At 38.2% G+C, this 26,000-nt stretch overlaps 5 protein-coding genes and 1 non-coding gene across 10 annotated transcripts in view; 4 read left to right on the top strand and 2 right to left on the bottom strand.

Annotated features, from left to right (window-relative positions):
- Positions 1–742: 742 nt before the first annotated feature.
- Positions 743–6,634, bottom strand: LOC125210137 (titin homolog). Its single transcript, XM_048109711.1, has 4 exons — positions 5,432–6,634; positions 3,421–4,558; positions 1,389–2,628; positions 743–1,339 (listed from the first exon to the last, which is right to left on the bottom strand). Exons 1-4 carry the CDS (start codon positions 6,174–6,176, stop codon positions 743–745), a joined length of 3,720 nt encoding a protein of 1,239 aa, XP_047965668.1. The 5' UTR covers positions 6,177–6,634.
- Positions 6,635–10,232: 3,598 nt separating this feature from the next.
- Positions 10,233–12,710, top strand: LOC125216553 (nucleoside diphosphate kinase 3-like). The gene is made up of 7 exons (XM_048118298.1): positions 10,233–10,391; positions 10,943–11,068; positions 11,463–11,500; positions 11,611–11,661; positions 11,905–12,072; positions 12,160–12,272; positions 12,353–12,710. Exons 1-7 carry the CDS (start codon positions 10,316–10,318, stop codon positions 12,474–12,476), a joined length of 696 nt encoding a protein of 231 aa, XP_047974255.1. The 5' UTR covers positions 10,233–10,315; the 3' UTR covers positions 12,477–12,710.
- A 410-nt stretch (positions 12,711–13,120) lies between these two features.
- TRNAA-CGC lies at positions 13,121–13,193 on the top strand. The gene has a single exon. It is a non-coding gene; the product is annotated as a tRNA-Ala (tRNA).
- A 104-nt stretch (positions 13,194–13,297) lies between these two features.
- On the top strand, positions 13,298–18,242 carry LOC125215663. 4 transcript variants are annotated; one of them, XM_048117151.1, is made up of 13 exons: positions 13,303–13,853; positions 14,014–14,177; positions 14,833–14,910; positions 15,328–15,407; positions 15,651–15,735; positions 16,011–16,179; positions 16,363–16,430; positions 16,878–16,985; positions 17,186–17,253; positions 17,330–17,417; positions 17,485–17,607; positions 17,676–17,729; positions 17,812–18,242. In XM_048117151.1, the coding sequence occupies exons 1-13, from the start codon at positions 13,436–13,438 to the stop codon at positions 17,899–17,901; spliced, it is 1,593 nt and encodes a 530-aa protein (XP_047973108.1). In that variant the 5' UTR covers positions 13,303–13,435; the 3' UTR covers positions 17,902–18,242. The 4 variants fall into 4 exon arrangements, 3 of the variants coding, with proteins under 3 accessions (XP_047973108.1, XP_047973106.1, XP_047973107.1); XM_048117149.1 differs by having other exon boundaries at positions 13,305–13,853; positions 16,011–16,430; XM_048117150.1 differs by having other exon boundaries at positions 13,307–13,853; positions 16,011–16,430; positions 17,536–17,607.
- A 1,769-nt stretch (positions 18,243–20,011) lies between these two features.
- Positions 20,012–23,678, top strand: LOC125213981 (UDP-glucose 4-epimerase GEPI48-like). Of its 2 annotated transcripts, none has more exons than XM_048114809.1 (10): positions 20,012–20,188; positions 20,334–20,547; positions 21,226–21,275; positions 21,701–21,836; positions 21,921–22,022; positions 22,225–22,452; positions 22,796–22,874; positions 23,101–23,183; positions 23,280–23,371; positions 23,452–23,678. In XM_048114809.1, exons 2-10 carry the CDS (start codon positions 20,365–20,367, stop codon positions 23,534–23,536), a joined length of 1,038 nt encoding a protein of 345 aa, XP_047970766.1. In that variant the 5' UTR covers positions 20,012–20,188; positions 20,334–20,364; the 3' UTR covers positions 23,537–23,678. The 2 variants fall into 2 exon arrangements, with proteins under 2 accessions (XP_047970766.1, XP_047970765.1); XM_048114808.1 differs by having other exon boundaries at positions 20,013–20,188; positions 20,273–20,547.
- Positions 23,679–23,811: 133 nt separating this feature from the next.
- The window catches only part of LOC125213980, a 2,960-nt gene continuing 771 nt past the window's right edge, over positions 23,812–26,000 (bottom strand). Inside the window, exons 3-5 of the mRNA XM_048114807.1 lie at positions 25,349–25,664; positions 24,925–25,116; positions 23,812–24,738 (exon numbers count right to left, since the gene is read on the bottom strand). Of these exons, the coding sequence (XP_047970764.1) occupies positions 23,852–24,738; positions 24,925–25,116; positions 25,349–25,664 (1,395 nt within the window). The 3' untranslated portion in view covers positions 23,812–23,851. The remainder of the gene's footprint in view (positions 24,739–24,924; positions 25,117–25,348; positions 25,665–26,000) is intronic.

Here is a 26,000-nt window from a genome sequence, read left to right on the forward strand (position 1 = left end):
AAAATAGTATTGACCCTTATGGTCGATTAATAATTAATTCCTATCTGTGAGGCAGACCCAAACCTCATTATCATATATGCCAATGTCAACCAATATTGTTTCTCGATTATATACACCTCTATTTAATTTCTCTCCAAAGGACAAAAGGGGTGGAAATTCTCTCTTTCGGAACATACCATTTTTTACCTTCCAAATAAAAGAGAGGCAATTATTCACTTTTATGGCTAGAAAAGACGAAAAAGACACAGAAAAACAAGATTCCATTTTCTTAACCAACCAAATATTCTAATATCTTTAACTCAGAAGCAATTAGATTTTAATTCAAGTATGTCCAAATTGGTCCAAGATTTAAACCTATACTAGTACTCCTAATCAATATGAGCAGAGAAAGAGAAACAGGTACCTTATGTGAAGATTTGCAGAGGCTGATCACAACTCATCAGCAAAAGCCTACTCTGGTGAAGCTGAAGTAGCCTGAATCTTTGGTATCTTGGTGAGGATAAGGAATGTGTGTATATAGTATACAAACATTTTCCCCATTTATTCCTCACAAAGAACCAAAGACCACAGACATTCCAGGAGGAAACGAAAAAACCACATTTCCGACCTAGAAAGAGAAACTCAGAGAGTAGAATAATAATAGACGAACTAGAGTTTTATTGATTAACTAGCAGCAGCAACCACATTACGAAGATTAAGAAATCACCAAAGTCATTTCAAAACCTCAGAAAAATAAATCGTCTCAATGTGTACTTTCAGGAGAATGATGTATCCGACTCAAATTGACTGACCCAGTCACGATAGACTCTGGCATCATAGCCTCAGATGCTTCTGAGAACATATCAGAATTAAGCAATGGATCAGACTTAGTAGTATCTACCAAATTCACTTCCTCATTGTTACTGCCAGATTCTGCAGCCAAATCTTTCGTTTCTGGTGATGGTAGTGGATCACTCGAGCCTTCAACATCTTCAGCAGAAGGCATCCCCACATCATGCTCCTCCGGCCCTGGATCAAGCACTGAATTCACCTCCAAGTTGATATGCTCTGAGACAGAAACATGGTCCTCCATCTTTTCACTTATATCGCCACCAGGTATGTTGGTTTCTGCATGACCTCCATCATTGTCCATACCATTTTTGGGATCATTCTCAATATCAAAGATTGGAAGAGCATCCTCCACACCTTGCATGTCGTCAGCTGGAGGCAGTTTCTCAGTTTTCTCATCTACCACATTCATATTCTCCTGATTGGAATTTGGAACAGGACCACTCAAAGTCTTCTCGGCACCTTCAGCCTGATAATGTTCTTTCTGCCTCTTGTACAGGGACATAGATTTCTGCAGTTGCAAAGAAAGAGAGAAAGCAAGCACAAATCAGGGAATGAGCATCATCCTTTCTCAACATTTTATCAATATCACCAGTATCCTCCAGACTACCCTCAATTTCATTCTTTTTGGGGCTCTTTATTTGCTGCCTAACATCGGTGCTATCTGCTTGCTGATCAACTTGGTTTTGCTCATTCATAGCTGCCTGAGTAGATTGACTTTCCAAAGCCTCATCGCCACTTCGAACAGAGTTATTCTCTTTGTCTGTAGATGGGACCTCCATGCTTCCAGTTCTATTGGGCCCCTTCCAAAAATCTCCACTGGCATCCCAGCTTCGAGTACCAGGTAAGTTCCTTGAATGATCCCAATCTGATCTCCCATAAATGTGAGACTCATCCCCAAACACGGCATTACTAGCATCCCAGGCATGTAATGGATGGCAGGAATCATCCACCTGATTGCGCCATCCCATTGGACGCCCAGGACCAGAAAACCTATCAGCTTCAGACATATGGTAAGCACCAGGATGGTTTAGCTCTATCGAAGGCCTGACTCCAAACATTGGTGGGGCTGGAAATGGCTGCATAACTGAATGAAAACCTACAGGAGGTGGACCATGTGGGAAAGGCAAGAAACCATTTGCCACAGGAGAAGGCCAGCTCGGAACACCTCTCCAAGGACTTCCTTGAATTCTACCCATGTTACTCATGTTGGGATCACCAACCCTCCTATGACGCATGTTGGACTTACCTCTACCATCATCATCACCTGGGCCTGACCCCAAAGGACTATCTACACCTGTCCTAAAGAGGGGAGGTGGTAACATTGACTTAGAACTGCTGGAAAAATGGCCAGTTCTTGTGAAAGGTGAAGAAATAGATAAAGTATCCGCATCTCCTTGTAAAAAATCCTCTCCAGGAAATACTTCCATGGCATCTCGAGTTCCCCTTACATCTTTACCATTGTACTCTTTCCATTCTCGAGAACCACCACTTCTCTGTGTTGATTCTTCAATATCAAAACTTCGTCTGACATCAGGCCTGCTGAACTGTCTCCTGTCACTACTTGATGTTGGAGATTTATCTGCTAGCTGCAAGGGTGAAGATCGAATATCAGACTTGAGACGCCTTTCAGCAGAAAGCTCTCCAAAATGGCCATCATCCTTTTGACCAAGCTTCTCAACTGATTGAGATGAAGTCTTCTCAGACCCTCCAGCAGCACCAGCATGATCTCTTGTTGAAGGTCGGATTCTCTCTTCATAATTGTAATCTCTATATTTGGAATCATCTTGCCTCAGGGTCCTGTAAATTTAATAGACGTGTAAATACATGCTCCAGTGCAGCTGTTCATGCATGGTGTTATATTAATGTTTTAAGGAAATTTACATAATACAAAGCTATGGAACAGAAAGTAAGTATATATCTGACGTCAATCTCAAAAGAAAAGAAAAGCGTGAATACAAATAAGGGAACCTTAATTTCAAGAACGATATAAGATCGGTCAAACAAATGAAGCAAGAGATTTCAGTAGGCAAGCAATGCACTCAGCTCTGATACACAAATCCCTTTTATTAATTTGTGCTAGTACTACCATGCCAGCTAATTAACCCATCCCAAAGAAAAAGAAGAAGTGTAACTAAATGAAACAACAACTGAAAACTATTTTGAGTCCTCTCTTTCACCATCACTACTGCCTTAGAGTTCAACAATTGCAACAAAGCCAAACCTCACATTCATCTAATATCACCGGCATTTGCAAGTTTGCAACCTCATCAGAAATTTGAAAAGAAATTGATAAAAAAGCAAGTCATCATCAACTTGAGTATTGGTTGAATTGTAAAAAGAATATAAGACTCGGGCCTCAGGAGTACTATATAATATCTCAGACAAAATTCAGTGTCAATACCATGCTTCCTCATTTAAGAAAATGAAAATTTCTTCTCTGTAGACTGTAGAGTTGTTGCTACAAATTACAAAGAATATAATTTTCCCTTGACAACAACCTCCCCTCCCCTGCTCACCGAAAATCACCCTTACCCTTAAGAAGCTCACCCAACTCAAGTTGTTAGAACATAATTGCAAGCATACAAGTACCTGTGGTGATCCCTAGGTGTATGAGAATTTGATGGGGGTGAACTCCGCCGTCTACCATGGCTAGATGTAAGTTCCAAATCAGCATTTCTGGAAGCAGACCGAACTCTATCAGTAGCCAAATCCATTCTTGCACTGCTTGTACTCTTCCTTTCAGCATCTGATCTTTGATCCTTTGGACCTCGAGATTTAATATCGCTATAATCCTCTTTATCGTTAGTTCTTCTCCTGCCTTGATCATCTCGGTACCTGGCTGCTCGATCATCATGGGTTGGACTATCATCATATGCACTTGATTTTCTCACATAATGATCTCCAGCAGAGCTATCATCCCTCGATCGCTTAAGGTCCAACTTATCACCAGACCGATCTCGTGTTGTCCGTTCATCCCTATATTTAATGTCTCTTGTTCTCTTATCTCTATCATATCCATCCCCTTGCTTACTATCCTTATGGCGGGAGTCTCTTTCAGTGTCTTCTTGATATTTTTCTTCCTTGTGCCTGATATCTTTATCAACATCTTCCCTGTAAGTATTTTCTCTGCGCCTATCATCTCTATCACCGTCCTCATTATACCTCTCATCCCCACGCCTACTATCCTTGTCATCATCTTCGTGATAGTGATCATCCTTACGTCGGCGGTCTCTATCACCATCCTCATAATACTTATCATCCCGATGGCCATCTCTTTCAGTGCCTTCACGATACTTTTCGTCCTTCCGCCTACTATCCCGCTCTCCATCCTCGCGATGTTTTTCATCCTTGCGTCTACTGTCCCTATCACTTTCACGATGTCTGTCATCTCTACGTCTAGAATCCTTCTCACCATCTTCTCTATACTTATCATCGTGATATTTATACTCCTTATCAGCTTCTTCATGGTACTTCTCATCCCTCCGCCTGTCATCTTTGTAGCCATCATCTTGATACTTATCAGTATACACTCCATCCTTGTGCTTGTCATCTCTATATTTTATATCCTTGGTACGATCACCTTTTGATGATGACCGTCTCTCACCACCTTCTTTAGCATCATCATAATGTTTCTCTCTTTCACTAGAACCTTCTCTTTTTCTGCGTATCTTTTTCTCGATGTCCTTCTCCAAGTCAGGACTCCGCAACTCATCCAGTAACACACGTTCTGCAGAAATTAATGAATCGGAAAATTAGGCGTGCCAGACACTACTTTTCTGATGAAAGTAAAGAGGTAGCAAAAAGAGATGACGACTGAACAACCATTTCTACTCCGAAATCTTTGCATCAGATTTCAGAAAGCAGATTCTAATAATTTGTGTTGCAACATTTGTGGGGTTTATAGAATTATCAAGCCTAAGCATCCTTTCTAATTTATCAGATAAGTACAATTTAACAAAACAACATATTTGATTCTTAAAAGGTAGGAAGCAAAGTAGTCTAAAATTTATGAGCAAAGAGTAACCATGGCAACATCCAGAATGACTCAGGAATGTGGAGGAAGAAGACAACAACAAAGTGAAAGATAAAAATCAATCAAATCACACTGTCAGTCTAGAATCACACTGTCAGTCTAGAAGCAATCCAATTTTCTCAGGATACCTAAACATGAGCAGGAACATAATATTAGGAATACTATCTTGTTGTACTTCAGAGCAACTGATCTAAACAGCTTATTTGATGCATAAAACAAAAAGGTAGTTCCACACACTCTTCATACCATACGGTCCATAACCTTGGAGACACATGAGAGAATATCAGAAGTTGAGGCCTGAGGTCATCATTCTTAAGTAGCACTCACTTTACCAAAAAAGCAGATCATCCAAAAATCAAAATAGAAAAGTTTAATGTCATGAATCAATGACAATGAGAAAGCGAACGCATTCATAAAATAACATATTGGTCGAAGGATCATTAGTTAAGGGGAAGCATAACAAAAAAAGGAAGTGAAAACTTGAACAGTTCATAAATATCAAATCCTCACATTAACAAAAATAAATCGCCAGTATCCAAGCTAATACCATTAACAAAGTTACCTTACCAGTATTTTCTCGAGCTCGTGTGTCCTGTCTCTCCTCAATAAAATCACCAGGCAGAGGCCCTTGCTTTTTCCCAATATCCAATTCCACTATTTTCACCTCAGCATCACTACTCTTGCTCTCCTGACCACCACTTTTCTCCTTGTCCAACCTGCGATCCTTGTCCTGCAACCCTTCTTTACGAGCAGAAGAATCCCTCTCAGATTTCCGCTTTGATTCCCCTTTGCTCTTACTCTCCTCCCTATCCACTAGTGAAGAGGCCAAAATGTCTTCTTTCCTCTCACCAGCATTTCCGCTCTCATAACGTTTACTCTTACTCTTCGAATCAACTCTCAAGCTCTCGCCTTTGCCACTATTTTCCTTTCCTTTACTATCTACTTTCAAGTTCTCACCTTTATGATTATCCTTCTCCACATTCTTGTCCCCATCCACTCTCTCATCTCCACCCCCATTCCAACGATCTCCGCCAATAGCAACATCAGTTTTCTCCTTCCGCCGTTTGGATGAAACATACTCCTCCAAGGCATCGCCATTCCCATGACTGCTCAGATCTTTACTGTCCTTGCATTCCCGCAGCTGGGATGAAACCTTTCTCTTCTCACCAGATGCTGAATCCCGATGAGCCCGAACAGAATCATCTTTACTACTTTTCTCTTTCATCTTCACTACATCCTCTTCGGAGTCGGAATAATCCCTTGAGCTGCGTTTGCTCTGTTTGTGCGATTTGTGTCTCGAACTCTTGGGCATCTCTACAACTTGTCGAAAACGAACTTAATTGTTAACGAAGCCCAAGCCGGGAGCCCAAAAAAAAGCTAACCAGCGGGAATTATCGATTGGGCCCAGCAACAGACGAAAGAAATGCCGAAGTTCACTCACGTGAATTGCAAAAAACTGCCCCAACACTTGAGAAAGCCGAAACCCTAATTCAGAAGTTTGCCCTAATTCAAACCCCCTCCAATCCAATCCAGCTACAATAATTTCAAAAACCGACTTGGGAAAATCGATGTTTTTGCAGTCGGAAGGCTTTGACCCCCTCTCAGATGGCTCGATTGCGGCGGAACAAAATTGGGGAATCTAGCATCGCATACAGCGGCAGCTCGATTTATTTATTATACTGCATTGGCACAGGTGTGAAAATATTATTTTTAGGAAAATGAAATTGGAAATATGGAATTTTGAGGGGGTAGGAATAGAGGAAAAATATAAAGTGGAGAAGAAATTGGAAAATTTTGGGACAGTGAGCGAGAGAAGGGGGTAATTGCAATTTATTTTGGGCTAACAACAGGCTGCTGGAAAAGACGATATTGTCCTTGGTCTGGACCGGCCCAAACCTAGTACCCATAATGACCGGCTTGGCCCAGGCCCATAAGGCTGGGTTGGGTACACTTTCCATATTTTGGTAGTGGTATGCCTGCTTTTGTGGATTTTTTAAACGACGTTGTTTTGCCAAAAAAAAAAAGAAAAGAGTTGAGGAAGATTTGTGGAGTTAATGTCAAGTACACTGTTTAGTAGGAGTACGACGCATTGACGGATCATGGGTAATTGGAGAGTCCTTTTTTATGCTCTTCAAAAAGTGTTGAGCACACTGCATCGCTCAATTTATTGTGTATAATTTCAGTATTGCATACTGCATATGTACACATTAAATCTTTTTTTAGAACTACACATAAGGACGTAAATCGATGTTTTTCGGAATATGAGTTATAAAAAATATATCTAAACAGTTAACAAGTTAACTCATCATTCCATCACCAAAATAAGAGAAGGGGGATATAAATCAAACTTAAAATATTAGAAGGAAGACATAAATCAAACTTTCATAAAATTGTGAATTTTTATGAATATAGTATTTATAGTTGGGTTTGATCATCCAAAGTTTGTGGATTTTTATGAACTACTGTAACTTGGTACATATATGGACTCAATTTAATTAGTTGCATTGAATTGAATAACTTGTACCTATATGGACTAAATCTAAATTTGATTAGTTGTATACTTTTATTCAATTGCGTGGAATTTAAAAAAATCAGTAAGTTTGGCCATAAATTTTGATGAAACCTATTCAACCAAAAGTGGCAAAGCAATTAGTCCGCATACGAACATGGCATCAACAGTTTATTAGGATGGCCAACAGCGATTTAATTCATTTTCATGATCTCTTTATTTTTGGGTGTTCTTTTAGCTTAGGTCAACCTTTTGTTTATCAGAGTATCCACTTCGCCATCTTGGTACGGGCTCGGACTCGTCTCGGCGAGACGAACCAGCATCGAGATAGCGATGCAGTCCTCCTATCGCGTCGCGTGTCCCTCCGCCTCGATGAAGCTGTCGAGCTCTGGCACGAGGCGTGACGCCCACTTGCCGACCAGCGAGTGGGCGTCATCAACTGACGCAATAAATAATTTATTTATTTTTTAAAATCGATTTTCCGAAAAAATTAAAATTAAAATGTTAAAACGATAATATTACCATTTGAATTCAATTTTTTTTTTTTCCTTTTTTTATTCTATAAATACTCCCATGACCTCTTTCATTTTACATAAAAACACACTATCTCTCATATTTTTTTCTTCTCATCACTATTATGTCATCTCTCTTTCCTCTCCAATTTTGCAAAATGTCCGGTGACGGAAACTCCGGCGGCGAGGGCGGCTACGACTTGAACGCGTTTGTCGACTGTGGGGGCATGACAATGTTTTGGGTGCTTCCGGTTCGTCGTTGGGCACCCAAGGCTCGTCCACAATGGCTGACACTTCCAGCATGACGCCTGACCAATATCAAGCCCATTTTGTCAGCATTGAGTATTTGGCAAGACAATTTGGTATTCAGCCTCAAACAGGTGCACTGCCACCGCTTTCGGGGGATGATTCGCCGGCGGAGTAGTTTTTATAATTTAAGTGTGCAATTTTTAATTTCTAGTATTTTAAATTATATCTTTTTTATTTTTTTTAATATTTTAATTATGTATTTTTTATATTTTCTAGGATTTTAAATTGTAATTTTCTTTTATTTAATGAAGTGTGTTTTTATTAATTGAATTTGTTGGAAATAAAAATAAAAAAATGAAATTGAATGAATAGTTAAGGGATGAGATGGTTAAGAGATGGACGGTTCCAGGTGCTGTCTTTTAGTTAAAAGATGGGTAAAAAGTGCAGTGAGGCCTATGAATAGTTAAGGGATGAGACGGTATTAAGATGATATTGAGACATGGATGTGGATGACCTTAGATAGTAAGGTTCAACGGCCTCGGTGTCTATTTTCCGTGCTGAAAGGCTGCTTATCCAAAAGCAAAGATTTAAGGTTGCTTCATGCCCAGAAACATGAATCGATCTTTTGATGGTTAAGGATTGACAAGTTTTCATACCACTTGATAACCATAAAGATACACACTCTAAAAAAAGAAAGGAATAAACCTTGAAATGATCAACCAACATAAACAGACTGAAATTAAACATGATCTCATTAAGACCTACTAATGGGGAAGTGGTTCATTTGCTAATTTGAAATAGGGAAGTATTTTGCATATTATTTAATAATTATCCATATGGATCACGACTATATAAAGGTGATACGTTATAGTCAACAATATTGTTATATACTACTCCCAAAAGATATCAGCATTTAATTTTTGGCTTAAAACGAGTTACAAATAATTTTTTACATGAAGTGCTCTTGAAATTTTTAGACAATGATAATAGATTCTCACATTTGTCACTGTCAGGTTCATTACCGTTGCTGCATACTAATATTGCTCTGGTGCAATGCAAAATGAATATTATAAAGTACTAACACTCACTTCATCTATCAAGATTGTGCAACATTGAGAATTTGACGAATTTGAATAAATGTTAGATAAATATTCGCTGTGAAAAGTAACGCCCTATCAATGACAAAGAGTGGATTAAAAGGGTGTGGTACAAAGTTGTTTTTAAAATAAGGATTACTACTATCTTTCTTAATATAGTTACTTAATTGATACTCCAAAAAGAAAGTGATGCTCCAGAAAGCTCAGCTTTTGAATACTACTTTTATGCCTTTGGAAAAAAGTGTGCTTTTCCGGAGAGAATAAGATTTGGGTCGGCCCAACAATTCAGCTAGGCCTCTTTTTCTACTTTGGACTTTAACCTTTTCCATAACTAACAACTAACTTCAAAACATTTCTTGAAAGGCGTGAAACTTCAGCTACTAACTGGGTACACTTATGAATGCACCAAGTACAACTTTTCTATGCTATTAAAATCCGTCTCACTGCACGAGTTTTAAGAAAGGTTAAAAAAAAATAGTAGAAAAAAATTAATAGAATATGAGTCTCAATTATATATATTAGTTTTAAATGAAATGAGAGTGAAATTAGTTAATGGAAGGTGGGACCCTATTATCATTTATGGTAAAGTGAATCTGACTCCTATTTGTGGACGGACTAAAATGAAAAAACGAGACTTTTATTCGCGGACAGAGGGATACCTAGTACTCCTAACAAATAATCTTTTTCTAGTGGACATATTCAACTATTTTACTCCTTTTACTACTCTAATTTCTCAATAGCCATTAGGTTTGGTTGGTTTGGTCGAAAAGGAATATAGCATCAAAGATTGGTCATTGTCATGTCCACTGCAATAAAGCTTTTTTAATTTCAATTTATTTACCAATAATAAAAAAATATAAGCATTGAAGAGTAATTAATTCACCTACCAAATTATAGTAGTAAAGCAAGATGCAGTAATTTTTTTCAATTTTGTTACTACCAAACACGGTGTTATTCGGAAAGCCACATAGTAGTATAAAAGAAAACCTATCACTATATTGGAACTTCCTTCACTCTCACCCTCAGCACAACTACCGCTTTGAGTTTCTTATCTCACCCAAATCTAGATCAACATTTTCCAGAAATGAGGTCTCAGATTCTCAGATCTGCCAGATCTTTCGTCTCCGCTGCTTCCAAGCAGTCCTCTCGTTCATTTTCGGGTAAATTCTACTGCTATTTTTATCACCAAATTATACAATTGTGACATCCAGCTTTAAATCGGTTATGGTCAAATACGCATAATGATTGGTGCTTATTTGGTGTAGCTGGAGCTATTAGGTTTAATCTAATCGCGTGCATCATCATAGAGCTTGTTAAATCAACTGTTGAGTGTTGACTATTGTTGAGATGTCGGTTGGTGCTATGTCGAAGATTGTTTTTTTGGATGAAATTTGTGAAGGAAGGAACTGTTTTTAGTGGAAAGTAATTATTTTGACTCTGGAAAAGTTTGTCTTTTTTTGTATGCTCTTGTTTGTGATAATATGATGTGGAATGATTGATCTGAAGGTTTTAATCCATTCCTTTTCCATTTTCTCGTGTAATCTCTTATTTTTGCTTCCGAGAAACTGATAAAGATAACTGTTTTTCAATGATCTTGATTTTGTCAGATCCTAGCTGACTATTTTATGTTTTTTCAATAAATCCACATTGAATTGTTTTTATTCATCCATATTCCGGATAATGAGAAACTAAGAAAAAAGTTGTATTTCAGGAGGGAGAGCAGCAGCTGCTGCTGCGGTAGTTTCAAGCCGAGGAAGGGCAGCTTCATTTGGTGCATCTAACTCAGGAAATGCATACATGGGATGGATTTCAAGTGCCCTTGCCCTTCCAGCGGCAGGTCTGTAGAATCCTCCTTTTTTCAGTGTTTTGATATAATTCATATTGTAAATCAGTATGCGGTGTATTTTGTTAGAAATGTAGATGATAGGTATTAGCTTTTTATTTGTTTGGCTGCTGTGGTTGCCATGTTTCGGTGCAGAATACTATCTATACTTTTTCCCTTGGTGAATTTATCAGTCAGACAGCTACACATTCATGAGCTCACTTACTGAATAGGGAATTAATTATTGCTAAAATTATGTATGCTCAAGCCAAGTAACTGTTGGCGATTTTGTTTGAACTACTAGTAGAGGGCCTAATATCACCTAGTCTAAGTTTCTCAAGATTTAAATGTAAGCATTTTTTAATGCCATTACTCATTCGTCTTTGTTTCTTTTTTTGTTATTCTATAGCTTTCATGCTACAAGAGCAGGAGGCACATGCTGCAGCAGTACGTATTCTCATATTTCCTTGTCTTATCTCACTTGTTTCATGGAATTGGAAATATTTTTTTTGCCTCTCTGCTGACTGGCATTCCGTTTCTTCTGTTTATGTCCTAAGATGGAGCGAACTTTCATTGCCATCAAGCCGGATGGAGTGCAAAGAGGACTGGTATCCACTCACACACTTTGTCTGTTTTAGGGTTCTATCCACTCTCACACTTTCTTTGTTTTATGGTTCATTTTTTCCCCTATATGAAAAGGAAAAGCTCGCTTTACATTTGAATTGAAGAAACACAAGAACTCATATGCATATACACCCCACCCCTACCAGGCCACCATTACTTTATATAGGATGAAGGTTTGATCCTGCTGCATGCTTCTTACATTTCGACAATGTCTCTGTTGAATTCAGATCTCAGAAATTGTTTCCCGCTTTGAGCGAAAAGGATTCAAGCTTGTGGCCATCAAGATAGTGGTTCCTTCAAAGGGCTTTGCCGAGAAGCATTACCACGACCTCAAGGAAAGACCCTTCTTCAATGGGCTGTGCGATTTCCTCAGCTCTGGACCTGTCATTGCCATGGTTAGAAGAGCTCAGCTCTCATATGATTTATTTGCAAGAAAGCTTAGAGTTTACTTAACTTGTTACTCTATCCTCGTGCTCCTTCAGGTCTGGGAAGGTGAAGGAGTGATCAAGTATGGCCGTAAACTCATTGGTGCCACAGACCCTCAGAAATCAGAGCCCGGAACCATCAGAGGAGATCTTGCCGTTGTAGTTGGAAGGTATGCTTCCTCGCTCGATGCCATGAAACAAACTCACTAAATTGTTTTGTTCTGACATCGAAATATGTTTTATTTTGAAGGAACATAATTCATGGTAGTGATGGCCCTGAGACAGCCAAGGATGAAATCAACCTATGGTTTAAACCTGAGGAGTTGGTGAGCTACACAAGCAATTCAGAGAAGTGGCTCTACGGCGAGAACTAGTGGCCTTAAATTTTGTTACTTGATAATTAAAAACACCAGCATTCAGGTGTGGAGTGTGATCATTAGTGGAAGCAAAAAGATGAGAACAATAAGCTTCCTATAGGCAAGTAACAAACCAGCTGAAATCATCTGCTGCAATAATGTATTATTGAACCTCTGTTTAACCACTTTGGCTCTATGCATTTTTGGATCTTATCATTAATTATATGTCCTATTTGAGGATGCTTTCCTGTTTGGATGGATTTTGTGCATTTTATTACCCTCAACTATACCCCAATTTTATTGAATATATATATTGAACTACAAGAAATGTTGAATCAACCTAAAACTATATCAAAAATATTTTGCATCCATTTTATATGCTACATTGTCACTCTTTTTTTTGTAGAAACTTAGTATGGCATCACATGAAAAACAACGTCGTTTTATGTTCTACTAATACTTAAAAAAGTGATGAGCTATGTTTATGTACACTTCATTGTAATCCTTAAATTATTAATCATGACATGAAAAACAACGTCGTTTTATGTTCTCACACTTATCTTAATAGTTATAGAACTCGTGATCAAGAACTATGAAATTGAAATATTGCAATAGAAAGTTGAAAATTCAAGTTTATTAACTAAGAAATGATTAGCAAGAGCGGGGGTGTAGCTCATATGGTAGAGCGCTCGCTTCGCATGCGAGAGGCACGGGGTTCGATTCCCCGCACCTCCAACTTCCTCTCTTTTTAAATAGAATTATTTTGTTGATGTTTCTGGATAAAGATTTGATTTTTACCAGTTTTGTGCATTTTTTCCCAAAAAGATTGTATTTTTATGAGTTGTCCGCAGCCTCTCATCCATCATCCCCAACTTCACACCTCCGAATTCAGCATTTCTCTCTCTCTCTCTCTCTCTCTCAAAAATCCCACAATTTACGCTTGAAATTTGTTTCTTTCCGAAAATCCCATCAAGCACATGAATCTTCAGTCGTGGCGGTGCTCCTCCCCTTTGCTCCCACTCCCCACTCACCACCCGCCCAGACACACCAACACCACCACCCACTTCTGCTTCCTCTTTCCCGCCAAGAAAAACCATTACTTGTTTCCCATTCCCAAACAGACCGCTGCCGCCTCCAACGCCAACAGCCAGGTCTCCTCCTCGCCGGAGGAAGGGAGCAAGCTGGCCTCGGCCCTCTTCGACCAAGCGCTGCTTGCCCGTGTCTCCGCCGCCCCGGACGCCGCCGAGGCCCTGCGTTTGATTTCGGAGGAGCGAGGCAGCGCCGGCCACGTCACTGCCTCGGACTGCCGCTTGATTATCTCTGCCGCCCTTGATCGTGGCAATGCTGACTTGGCCCTCTCCGTATTCTCCGCCATGCGCTCTACCTTTGCTTCAGGTACTCAAAAATTCCGATTGAATTATGTTTTCTCATTGCACCCAACTGTTTTGTCTTCTTTTGCTTGAATTTATGTTTGATTGCTTTTTACTTGTTTTAATAATGTGATTGTGAGATAACTTTTGCCATTTGGGGTTTGTTTGGCACTTTCATTGAACAGGTTGGGGGGAGAATGCTACTTCAGTGGAGAGATGGAATTGGTCAAGACCGGATGTACATACGTATACGTTGTTAGTGAAGGGGCTTGCTGCATTACTGAGGGTTTCAGATGCCCTTAGGGTGGTTGACTGTGTTTGCCGAGTGGGAGTGTCTCCCGGTGAAGAGGTATCTATTTATCACCTATTTATGACGTTTTTACTTTCTTGAAGTCGTGTGATCATTGTTTTTTAATGAAACTTGGAAATCATATATCTTTGTTGCAATGAATCTGCTCAACTCCTTTCCTTGGTACTTCCATTTTCCTTTTTGTATGTCATGATTGCTGAAATTGGGAGAAAATGTAACAATTTTGTCCAATATGAATATCTCAAGGGTTAAGTTACATATCTATGCATTTCACATATAGTAGACCTTATGATCGGCTCTACAAGGCACAAGCCTGATGTTTATATAGCTAGTATCGACTTCTGAAATGATAAACAGTTCCTGGCCCTCATAATAGTATTGTGCATATTCATCTTTCATTCAAACTGGATTCTCTAATTATTTTCTTAATTCTATCCCAATCACTTTCTTATGACTACTGAGTAGTAGACAGTTTGTCGATGTACCACATTTTAGATCCTTTAAAAGTTTATCTTGGTGCCTGGTGGGTATAAGATTGCAAATTTTATGAAATTGCATTATCAACAGCCACCTTCCAGGCTTTCCTAATTATTATTTGTGAGATTATGTCTGAAATTTTAAGCATGCTTTCCAGAACGAAACTAACATGGGCAGAGGATGTTCCTTACCAAGAAACTGTAATAAATTTTTTCAGGTTCCTTTCGGTAAGGTGGTGAGATGCCCCAGTTGTATGATAGCCGTTTCTGTCGCTCAACCACAGCAAGGCATTCAGGTATGTGCATACAATCTCGATTTTACAGTTAATTTTTCAGTTACCAGTCCGTGTTAGTGGCTATCGATCCAGCACTGTCATTTTATTCTACACTGGTTAGTGAGTCAATTGGATCATCGTAAATGGTTCCTTAAGTGAGTGTGTACCATCAAATTTTGTGGTTCATTAGCAAAAGGAATTTCATGATTTTGCCTTATTTCTCTATAGTACTCCTTATGAGTGAGTGGCCACGATCTGTTGCCCGAAATAGGGTCAGACCAATAAAGGATGCAAACTATCTCAATCAAAAGAAGTTCTTATGGCCACACGTATGCCTAAGGTTCATTGAAGAAGTTGATCAATTGTTGTCTCATTTTCTTTAAGACATTCTTTTTTGATCGTGGTAGTTGCAAATTCTCAGTTACGCTTCATTTTCAGGTTGTATCATGTTCAAAGTGTCGTTATCAGTATGAACTAGTTTCAGGGAACATCCTGAGCATCGAATCTGAAGAAATTAGGTACATTATTGATTATTCTCATTTCCTGTAGATGCACTCTTTAAGTTCCTTGTCTTTCTTGACATGTGAAGGCATTGTCTTTAGTAAGTGACAGACAAGTCTAAAATCACCTCACGCCTCTCAGTGACAAGATACTTGTTTTATTTGTTGTTTACTTTAGCCAATAATAAGAAAGTGTAAATGCACATGGTGTTGATCCTGGGATATTCACTTGTTCTAAGGACCTCCTACTGCCGAACGCAGCATGGATGTCCCTGCATGGAAACGAGCGCTACAATTCTTGCAAATTACGAAACAAGATATTCCAGCTGCTGTTCACTCCATTGTGGTAATATTTTTATAAAAATTATTTTTCATTTTTGGGTATATGATACATCAAGTTTGAATGCTTTTGTTTCAAGATTCTGTTGCGATGTCAAGTGCAGTTTTCAAATTTAAAATTACCCTTTACACTTATAAAAACCCCTTTGGAGAATTTGACACCCATTTGCTTTGAAGTTTCTATCTGAAAGTGTGCAGTTCTGTTATATTACCACTTTGCTTTTATATAATGATGAATTGATGACAAGCTTTACTAGATCAATCACTCATGCCCCCCTGCAGGTGGAGACCCCTTCCGGCTTAGCAAGAACACACAGGTTTGCCACTGAAACGGTCGATCTCCCTGCTCAGGAAGGAGAAAGAGTTACTGTTGCCATAGCAGCTCCATTAAGTGTTTACAGAGAAGTTGGTCCTATAAAGCTGAGTGCAAGAGTTCCAAATTTCTACCCTGGTGAGCCCATGTGCCTGACCAATCATAAAGATGGTAGAGAATCACGATTATTAAGAGCCCCTCGAAAAGATGCGACCAGATCCATGCTGAGTCCATCTATTTTATTCCCCATTCTTGTGGTGCTTGCTACTGGTGACGCAGCCTCTGGAATGCTTGATCCTAGCTTGCCTCCGTTAATTGCAGCTGCTGCATTTTCTTCGCTCGCCGTGGGTACAACTTTAAGCAGTGTGGTTCTTCCTCAGCTTAACAAGGCAGGTCTCGTTGATGAACTACTGCCCCCGCAGCATTCATTTTCTGCTTGAAAACTTATCAAGCATATAATTGTTCTATTCTTGAGCTTTTTGATGGCCGTCAACACTTTTCAATTTCTAGCTTCTACATACATGCTATTTTTTGGCTGAGTAGCTTCTTCGTCACATATATATCTCACGGGCAACTAATCATGTGATATTTACCTCTCAGTATGTTAAAAATCTATAGCTTATTGTGTCTCTATCTTCTAATGTCATGATGCATGTATTCTGTTAATCTCAAGTGACAACAGAAAGGAAGTACTATGTTTCAATTCGATTCCCAGCAATTCGAGTTAGATATGCGCTTCCTCAACAGTTTAGCTACTTAATATACGTTTTTTCTCAAACCTTGAATAAGTGTCTTCCACGGTCATGCTTACCTGTCTATGTGTTTTCTGTTGCTAGCTTCCACAAAGACTAGTGGATGTAACATCTATAAGGCAGCAGCTATTATCTCAGTATGACGTACTTCAGTCTCGCATCAAGGAATTGAAGAAAGCTGCTGAAAATGAGGTTCTGTTCTGGAATACTAACACTGCTTGCTGGTTACTGGTTTTTCATCTCCTTTATTTTAAATTGTTTGAAAATATATTAATGAAAGAAACATTTGCTATTCATCTATGTGCCTGCATATGCTAAATTGCTAATGCACTTATACCGGATTGGACGAGGGCCATCTCTTAATGATGTTTACACAATATATTGTCCTTTAGGTCTGGATGCTTGCTCGTATGTGCCAGTTGGAGAACAAAATTTATGCTGTTGGAGAACCTTCTTATCGGTATGTTGTCTAATCTCTACCTCTGGCATCGATCTGTGGAATCATCGTTAACTTAAGATTTTATATTTTATTTTAGTGCTCGAAGAAATAGAGTCAAAAGGGTGCGTGAAGGCTTGGAGAGTTCTCTCAAGACTCGGATTGAACTGATCGAGAGCTATGCTAGAGTACGTATTTTTTTAAAGAACTGAATTCTAAATTTAACAAACGATGCTTATATTGAATTATTTGCAGATTTATCATTTAAGTTATGAACACCACATGGCTATGGTTTACCATTTTCAGATATCTTCAATGATTGAAATTGAGGTAGAACTGGACGTGGATGTGGTTGCTGCAGAAGCAGTCAGCAATGTGGTATGCCGTCTTCTTTCTGTTAAAAGACGTAGAAACCGCCTGCTCAACAGCTTCTGTTCTTTTGACAGGAAAATATTGCTCAGCAGATAGAGCAAATCATGGAGCTTGAGAATCTTGAAGAGGCATGTTGTCGTATTCAATTCGCGAAACTAGCAAAACTGAAATTGCTTATTGTATGTGACAGTTATGTTTGTGTCATTGCAGAAATGGAGACTGCAAGCTGAGGCAAACGATGAAGCTGAGCGACTTCTTAGTTCCGAGCCTCTTCCTGCCGACCAGATTTCAGACAGGTAGTCGGTGAATAAGATGGTAGTCGGCATGGCGTCCGTTTTGTACAGGTTCGAGGTTAATCACTCCAAGTAATCCAAGTTGTGCAAGAGAGGAGGCCGGCTTGTTCCGAGCAATCCAAGTTGTGTCGATTTTATGATTTTTTTCTCATAATAATATGAGAAAATATGCTCCATTAATCTACACAATGGAGTAAGACAGCATAATGTGTTCATCTCTTGTGCTTGGGGATGGGATATTTTGACATTTATTTTTATTGGGAATTAATCTCTAGCTCTACATTGTAAAAATGGACGAATGTAAATGAAAATTTATTTATCATTTAATGTTACACCATTGTGTGCTCATCTTTATCAGAGAAACCTTTTTGGATTATGACATAAAATTATAGCTGGTGGTACCAAATTTGTGTGGAGCCATATATGAGAGAAGGCTTGGTTACTTAATAATCATTGTCAAATACTAATAGATTAGATTTATTTATAAATTTGGTCTCATAAACCATCACAATTAGGTCTTACCGGAATTGCCTTAGATTCAAGCAATCTTGATTGGTGATGATTGGAAAAGACCTCATGATTCACCTTTCATTATTATATTTTGAGTAATGAATATTGTTTCTTTTATTTTTCATATAAATAAATGTAGATTAATGTTCAAATGCTTACTTTTAAGTGTGTACACATAAAGGCCAAGACTGTCACATAAATATTACTCCTATATTTAAGTTTAAGAGATGAAATGGTTGACATTGTTTATGCAAATGAGAAATGATAGTGGAATAGGATAAAGTTGAAAGAGCCCTTGCTTTTTATGCTTGCTGAATTTCAGAGAATTTTCTCTGAAGTAATCTCATGATAATTAACCTTCATTAGGATTAACAATGGTGAATTCAATTGTCAAAAATCAAATTGCTATGTGATTCTATGTCAAATCACACCAAATAAAGGATTCGATGTAGGAAGAAAACAAATAAAATGTGGAGAGGTTGAGGCGTTAGGAATAAAGATAAAAAAGGGACAAACAGCCAAAAATACACCAAAAATTTGTATTCCATCTGATGGGTCAGTCTCAAATCATAAAGCAATTTACGAAGAAATGAATAAACATAAAATACACAAAATTGGTTTCTGGCCTCGGCCAAATTACAATTACGTACACGAGAGAGGATAAAAGACTATATTTTTAATTTAATTGATAGCTATGAAATATTTTCCACATCGAAAAAACACAGAATGAGAGAGGAAGCAAAAACAAATTTGATAATGATATTACAAAGTCTAATATCTAAATGATATGGTTGAAAATCTTTCGTTGAAACGGTTGCTTGGTCGTTTAAAAACATAGATAAAGAAAATTAAAAAAAAAAATCCGACATACTTCAAATTCATTACAATGTGATTGAAAACTACATATAAATAAAAAATTAATTATTGCTAATCTAACTAAGGTCATTTATGCAACAACATATTGTGCAATCACATAATAAAAACAATTGATTATTAAAATTACAGAAAAATGTAAGTTTAACCCCACAAAATATATGTAGATACTCAAATTAATCCCACAAAAATCCTCATTTGGATTAATAGGGAGAAATTACATAGAATTACACTGAAATATGTTTGGTAGAGTCAGAAAAATTTATTGTCGGTTTACACTTTATACGTTATTTTATAGAAAAAAGTTAGGTCAGTTTTATATTTGAGCACGCCTCTTTAATCATACTATAAATTATAGTAACAATAACTTTTAATAAGAATTAATAAAAGTTTCATTAAAATAGGTCCCCTAATCGCTTTGGCTAAACCTACCATGATAAAAAGTTTTGGAAACATTTTCATAAAATTTCATAATCACAGAGCTAACATATTTTTACCTAAAAAATCACTAAAAGAAAACACAATTTTTTTATGTATACATTGAACTATAAATGAATAATTTTATTTATACTAAAATATGTATTTCATTTTAAAATTAAAATCGATAGATTCTGCGATTCTGGATATGAATATTTGAGGATCCGATTCTTTGAATGCAATAGACCGGCCAAGAAAGCGCTGTATTCCCTTCCCTACTTTCACAAAATCCCAACTTTTCAAAAGTTTATAAAGTTGTAATTAGAAACTTCAAATCGATTCCCAGAAAAATAAAAACCCTCAAAATAAATTCTGGGAATTCTATAAAAGGCAGAACTTTATCGACAACGAGACAAGAATCTCTACATCTAACCTGACCCATCTCACTTTTTCTCCATAAATATAATTTTCAGGGATCATCCAATCAGCGAAAGGTACAGTTAGTATTTATTTATTGTATCAAATCACTGAATTAATTATTTCGAGCCTCTAATTGTAGTGCTCTTGTTCGATCTCAGTGGTATATATATACTGTTTGCTCACACTGTGATCTCAGCTGGCCATCAATTTACTCGACAGTTCATATTTTTGGGTGAAGTAGTTGGAAAACATGTCGTCGACTATTCTGGTGACGGGCGGCGCCGGCTACATTGGCAGTCACACCGTGCTGCAGCTGTTGCTCGGCGGTTACAAGGCTGTGGTGGTGGATAATCTCGACAATTCGTCGGAAATTTCCCTCAAGAGGGTCCAGGAACTTGCTGGGAAGCAAGGCTCAAATCTCACTTTTCATAAGGTTTTCTACCTTGTCAAGACTGCTTTTTTATTCCATAGTTATTTGGGGTTTTGGGTTTTGATTGAGTTTTTTGGTGCTTTGAGTTGTGATGTTATTTGGGGATTGGGGGGATTGATCTTGTGCTTTAGTTATGGGTGCACTTTGATTCTACGAGGGCTTTTGTTTTGTGATTGATATGTATTGTTCTTGGTGTTCTCTTTGATCTGTGTTGTTCTTGGTTTCTCCGGAGTGGTCAACAACAGTCAACTAGAGTCAATGGTTTGCAAAGTGTTTGTTAATGAATTTAATGGTTGGTCTGCAAATCAATGCTTGAAGTAAAGTTTGATCCATCACCTTATTAGTTGGTTTCCACTAGCGTGTGATCAATTTGAAATAGAGAGTACTGTGGTATAAATATAATAAACTTTACTTTTTTGTGCTGATTATGTTATGCCATCCTTTCAGTATTTTGGCTTTGTTGTGTGGAAATATGTGAATAATATGCTAGGTCGAGGAGCTCTTTCCTTAGCATTGTTTGAACTGATAATGACTTCGATGCACTAGATCAGGTTGATGTTATAGTAATAATTAAGGTATTCTGTTAGAATGTTTTGCTTGATATGATTGTTCGTTTCTAATGCAGCTGTAGTTGTGTGAGAGAATGTTTAGTTTACTATCTTCTCCATTTTTGGTTTGCAGATTGATCTTCGGGACAAGCCTGCACTTGAGGAGCTTTTTACTTCCCAAAAGTAAGTCTCGACAATCAAATAAATCAAAATTATGTTATTGTTAGTGTAAAAAGTCCTAAGTGCCATATGCTCTTTCCTGTATGCTGATTTTTATTTAGAGAAATAGATGGATGCCTGGTCGTTGATAGTTATTTCTCATCCACTGGCTATGATGATCATATTGATTGTCAAATAATACTTTCAAGTTTCAACCTTTTCAAGATACTTCATTCTTTTATATTTTCTTTGTATATATAAAGGATTTACCTGATACATTGTTATAGTATGTACTTTTTGTTGCCCTAGAATTTAATTATCTTAGTATACAAACAGTGCATTTTATATGATAAGTACTAGATTAGTATATAGTGAAGTTACTTTATGTGTACATATGTCTCCAGAATTTCTTATGTAACATCTTGACACCTCATTCTCACCTAATGAAGGTTTGATGCTGTTATTCACTTTGCCGGATTGAAAGCAGTTGGAGAAAGTGTGCAAAAACCCTTGCTGTATTATAACAATAACCTCATTGGTACAATTGTTCTGTTGGAGGTCATGGCTGCCCATGGGTGTAAAAGGGTAACTAGCCCGATTTTGCTTCCACCCCATACTTATACTTATTTCATTCTCTTTGTGCTGATTTTACTCATTCTCACATTTCAGCTAGTGTTTTCATCCTCTGCTACCGTGTATGGTTCACCAAAAACAGTCCCATGCACAGAGGAGTTTCCCATTAGTGCTCTGAATCCTTATGGAAGGACAAAGGTAACTTCAAATTCATCTTAATGGAAATGTTTTGAGAAATGAATTTTATCTAAGATATTGGCAAGACAAAAAAATAAGTTTTAACACATGTCTTGGTTGTGTACATATGTGCTGTATTTGTATGTTACATTACTGTGTATTTGTGAGTTGTTATTTCGTACTATTAGCAAGATCACCTGAAATTTTACGTTCTTTATTTCAGCTTTTCATTGAAGAGATATGCCGTGATCTTTACCAGTCAGACCCCACATGGAAGATCATTTTGCTAAGGTACTTCAACCCAGTTGGCGCGCATCCTAGTGGCTATATTGGCGAAGATCCAAGAGGAATCCCAAACAACCTCATGCCCTTTGTGCAACAAGTAGCCGTTGGAAGGCGACCTGCGCTTACAGTTTATGGAACTGACTACGCGACCAAGGATGGAACAGGAGTAAGTACCTTTGTCTTAACTCATATTGTCTTTGTGCACAGATACATTTAGTGAACCATTTTGAAAATCTCCAGGGCCAGTTTTTTCAGTTTATAGACTCAGTATTACATATGACATGCTACAACTTCTTATTCGTGAGTTAATGATGTTAAAATATACTTCGATTTCCACAAGCAACATAGTCTATTGTGGACTGTTGGAGTCGAAAGGTTGGTGGGGGTTGAATAGTTAATATACATAATATTCAGATGTATTTGAGCATGAGCACTTTATTTGCATAGTTGTTGTAGATTTATCTGAATTAAGATGTTTATTAAAATGTAGCTGTATATGTGATCTTCAGGTTCGTGATTATATCCATGTTGTGGATCTAGCAGATGGCCATATTGCTGCTTTGAACAAGCTCTCTGATACTTCTGTAGGTATGTGCTCTGAGTAGGGTGTAATCATTCTTCTTATTAAGAGTTAATGACCATATCATCTTCATCTATACACTTTTTTTGGTAAATTTGGTCAACTAGAATATAATTTTTTGCTAGTGATTCCTTATCCTAAGCTCTAAGGACCCTGATTGTTTATCGACTGTGAATCTGTGATTGATTAGTTATGTTTAGTGTCTTGATTTTCGATAATGCACGTGACCTGCAGGCTGTGAGGTGTACAATCTTGGGACAGGGAAGGGCACATCTGTATTGGAAATGGTAGCATCTTTTGAGAAAGCATCTGAGAAGGTAAGTTCTTGAAATAAATGCCACATGGTGCTGTAAATATACATCATATCATATTTGTAGAATTAAATAGACAAAACTCTTGTTGTGATGTTGTAGAAACTTCCGTTGGTGATGGCTGATCGACGACCGGGTGATGCTGAGGTCGTGTATGCAGAGACGGACAAAGCTGAAAAGGAGCTGAAATGGAAGTAAGTGTGACTATTTGGTTGTGCCATATTTCACTGCTTAGAGTTGTAGTTTGTTGAGCTAGTGTTGCTTTCCATTTCAGGGCGAAATTCGGGATCGACGAGATGTGCCTGGATCAGTGGAACTGGGCTAGCAAGAATCCCTATGGTTATGAACCAGCCAAGTGAAGTTGTGTGTTGTAATATGTGGCTTTTGTACCAGAAATCTCCGGCACAGTGTGTTTAATATGAGAGTGTGAATGCTGTATGTTTTCAAACTCAAACTCCCTAACCTTAATAAAATGCTGGATACTATCACTTTTTTCTGTAATCTGCATTCTTTTATTTAGCTTCACTATAGTTACATTGTCATACACCAAAACCACAATCTATAACAACAGATATCATATTACAAGGATATATTACAGATTAGAGTAGACATTATTTTGATCCTAGATACTCCTAGATACGTTACATGAACAACGAGGCAGCTCGGGTGCAATTCTATCCTCGTAGCAATGCCCTTGCCCTGTTGAATGCAGCCTTTGCAGCATTTCGTTCTGCTTCACTGTGTTTGATGAGTTTCTGAGACTCTTCCAGTTCTTTAGATGCAATCAAGTACTTGCCCTCCAACGCCTCCTTGTTTTGAGATGTTTTCTCGAGCTCGATCTCCAAACACCTCATCTCAACCTCACAACAAGATACATCGGCTTCAATCTGGAACAGCCGGGCCAGGGCAGAAGAGATCTCTTCTTGCAAAACTTTTATGTGATTCTTGCTGTCGATCAGGGCTTCGAGTGCCTCAGCATGCACGCGGTTGATCTCATCTAGCCTCTCTCTCTCTGTAGAACAGATCTCAATTAACTTCTGATGAGAATCATTCGTGAGAATAGCTTGGTCAATCTCAAACAATTGTGAAGCACAACGGATCAGTTCATCCACGTGCCTTTTGAAATCTTTGTAATCGAAGAGCAAGCAATCTAGAGCAGCAAACGTAGCTTCCGCCTCCTGACTCATGGCAGCGTGGTCTTTAACATCCATTGTCTCCAGACGGGCAAGAAGCTCATCCTGGAGGCGTTCGGCAGCTTGATGGAATACATTCGAGATTGATTTTGACATTCTACCTTCATTTGTTGGCTTGCAAGATGGTTTCTTTAGAGAAACAGGAGAAAGTGGAATATCTGAGCTCCTTGTTGAAGTTGTTGCATCGACCACAATCTGTTCCGGTACCACATAAGTGGAGTCTATAAGAGTAGGACTATGATGCTGTTCCAGATTGAACGAAAGCTCTTTATAGCCTTGGACTGCCTTTGCATTTCTTCCTGGGGTGATTGAACTACTAAAGTTCACCAAAATGTCTTGCACCACAAACTCTAGAGGATTGGAAACAGCTACAAAAAGATGGATCAGATGGAAACTAAGGGTTAGAACGAAACACAATCAACGCCTGCTGCTCAAGCTCAAGACAGTAAGGTACACTGCTTGTTAATATCAGTTTTGGAACCATTAGACAGTGATGGATATTTGCAAGACACAACAAGAAAATCCGAAAGAAAAAGAGGACGGTTGCCACTTACACGAGGTGGATGATTTCAGTTCATAAGTCATCAAGCAGCGCTTCGGATGGAAAACAAGCCTTCCCCACCAGCCATTGAGTTCAGTGCTTAGATTCCGATGGATTGCATCCGCCATCCAACAGTGTCTAGTTGACATAGTATTCAGTGCTACACGTACTGTCGAAACGCTAGCAGAATTTGGAAAACCCGAAGCTGCAAGAGTTATTCCAAATAAGAGACACCAGAAAAGATGAAAAACTGATGTACTCTATTAGTGTTAGTAGACCTAACAACGTCAGAAAATTTCCCAAGGCAATCTTCCCTACCAAAACCCACAACGAATTATCCATTTCCTGATTGATATTTCCAAAATCCGTTATCAATTTGTTTCCTAGTTCGTAGACCTACACACTCTCGACATAAGAATTACGGATAGATTCATCACCTATTATTCCTCCACAACGTGATCGTTTGTGAGGTCTCCTCGAAGTCAAATTATATCTTTCTTCCATGCCTTTCAACTGATCCCTCCTCCAAGGGGTTACTTCACGACACACAAGATCATCTGAAGGTTCAACCAAAGGTGACACATGATCAGTTCCTTCATCCCTCTGCTTGCTGTCATCCTCAATGGCATCAGTGACTCCACCGTTGCAATCTACCCTTCCCGATTGAGACGAGCTCATCCTTTCCTCTGCCTGACGAGCTTCCATCATTTCTAGCTCGTCTTGCCAAACTCTATACCCACACGAACCCTCTCCCTGTGTATGATTTCAAAGTGTATAAAATACACAATTCAGTGCATTCACTCAGATAGTGATTCCACAGAATTAAAGTCAATAATGTTACTTGTATAAATATGATCAAGAATCATGCCCCAAGATATAAACTACTCTATTCTCTACTATACATCAAAGACTACTCAAGTACTTTAAACAAATCGGTTGACAGAATCACAGAACCAATCAAGCACATTTAGCCAGCAATCGAAGAAGGGAAATGAATCTCAACTTTTGAACATTTATCCAAATTCAGAGAGTCTGAGCTTAGCTTCTACTTCACTAAGCAACTAAAAATCCCAACTTTTGAACATTTAT

Source organism: Salvia hispanica, chromosome 3 (genome assembly GCF_023119035.1).
Source record: "Salvia hispanica cultivar TCC Black 2014 chromosome 3, UniMelb_Shisp_WGS_1.0, whole genome shotgun sequence".
Lineage (NCBI taxonomy): Eukaryota > Viridiplantae > Streptophyta > Magnoliopsida > Lamiales > Lamiaceae > Salvia > Salvia hispanica.

What these genes read in the sequence shown, in the direction of transcription:
- LOC125210137 (XM_048109711.1), bottom strand. Translation starts at nt 6,176, where the DNA reads ATGCCCAAGAGTTCGAGACACAAATCGCACAAACAGAGCAAACGCAGC. An exon ending in ACGAGCTCGAGAAAATACTG is followed by an intron (nt 4,559 to 5,431) that starts GTAAGGTAACTT and finishes TAATTTCTGCAG; the next exon opens with AACGTGTGTTACTGGATGAG. An exon ending in AAATGTTGAGAAAGGATGAT is followed by an intron (nt 1,340 to 1,388) that starts GCTCATTCCCTG and finishes TTGCAACTGCAG; the next exon opens with AAATCTATGTCCCTGTACAA.
- LOC125216553 (XM_048118298.1), top strand. Translation starts at nt 10,316, where the DNA reads ATGAGGTCTCAGATTCTCAGATCTGCCAGATCTTTCGTCTCCGCTGCT. An exon ending in CCTTGCCCTTCCAGCGGCAG is followed by an intron (nt 11,069 to 11,462) that starts GTCTGTAGAATC and finishes GTTATTCTATAG; the next exon opens with CTTTCATGCTACAAGAGCAG. An exon ending in CTGGACCTGTCATTGCCATG is followed by an intron (nt 12,073 to 12,159) that starts GTTAGAAGAGCT and finishes GTGCTCCTTCAG; the next exon opens with GTCTGGGAAGGTGAAGGAGT.
- LOC125215663 (XM_048117149.1), top strand. Translation starts at nt 13,436, where the DNA reads ATGAATCTTCAGTCGTGGCGGTGCTCCTCCCCTTTGCTCCCACTCCCC. An exon ending in TGATCGAGAGCTATGCTAGA is followed by an intron (nt 17,418 to 17,484) that starts GTACGTATTTTT and finishes AATTATTTGCAG; the next exon opens with ATTTATCATTTAAGTTATGA. An exon ending in AGCTTGAGAATCTTGAAGAG is followed by an intron (nt 17,730 to 17,811) that starts GCATGTTGTCGT and finishes GTGTCATTGCAG; the next exon opens with AAATGGAGACTGCAAGCTGA.
- LOC125213981 (XM_048114809.1), top strand. Translation starts at nt 20,365, where the DNA reads ATGTCGTCGACTATTCTGGTGACGGGCGGCGCCGGCTACATTGGCAGT. An exon ending in CGACCAAGGATGGAACAGGA is followed by an intron (nt 22,453 to 22,795) that starts GTAAGTACCTTT and finishes TGTGATCTTCAG; the next exon opens with GTTCGTGATTATATCCATGT. An exon ending in GCTCTCTGATACTTCTGTAG is followed by an intron (nt 22,875 to 23,100) that starts GTATGTGCTCTG and finishes CGTGACCTGCAG; the next exon opens with GCTGTGAGGTGTACAATCTT.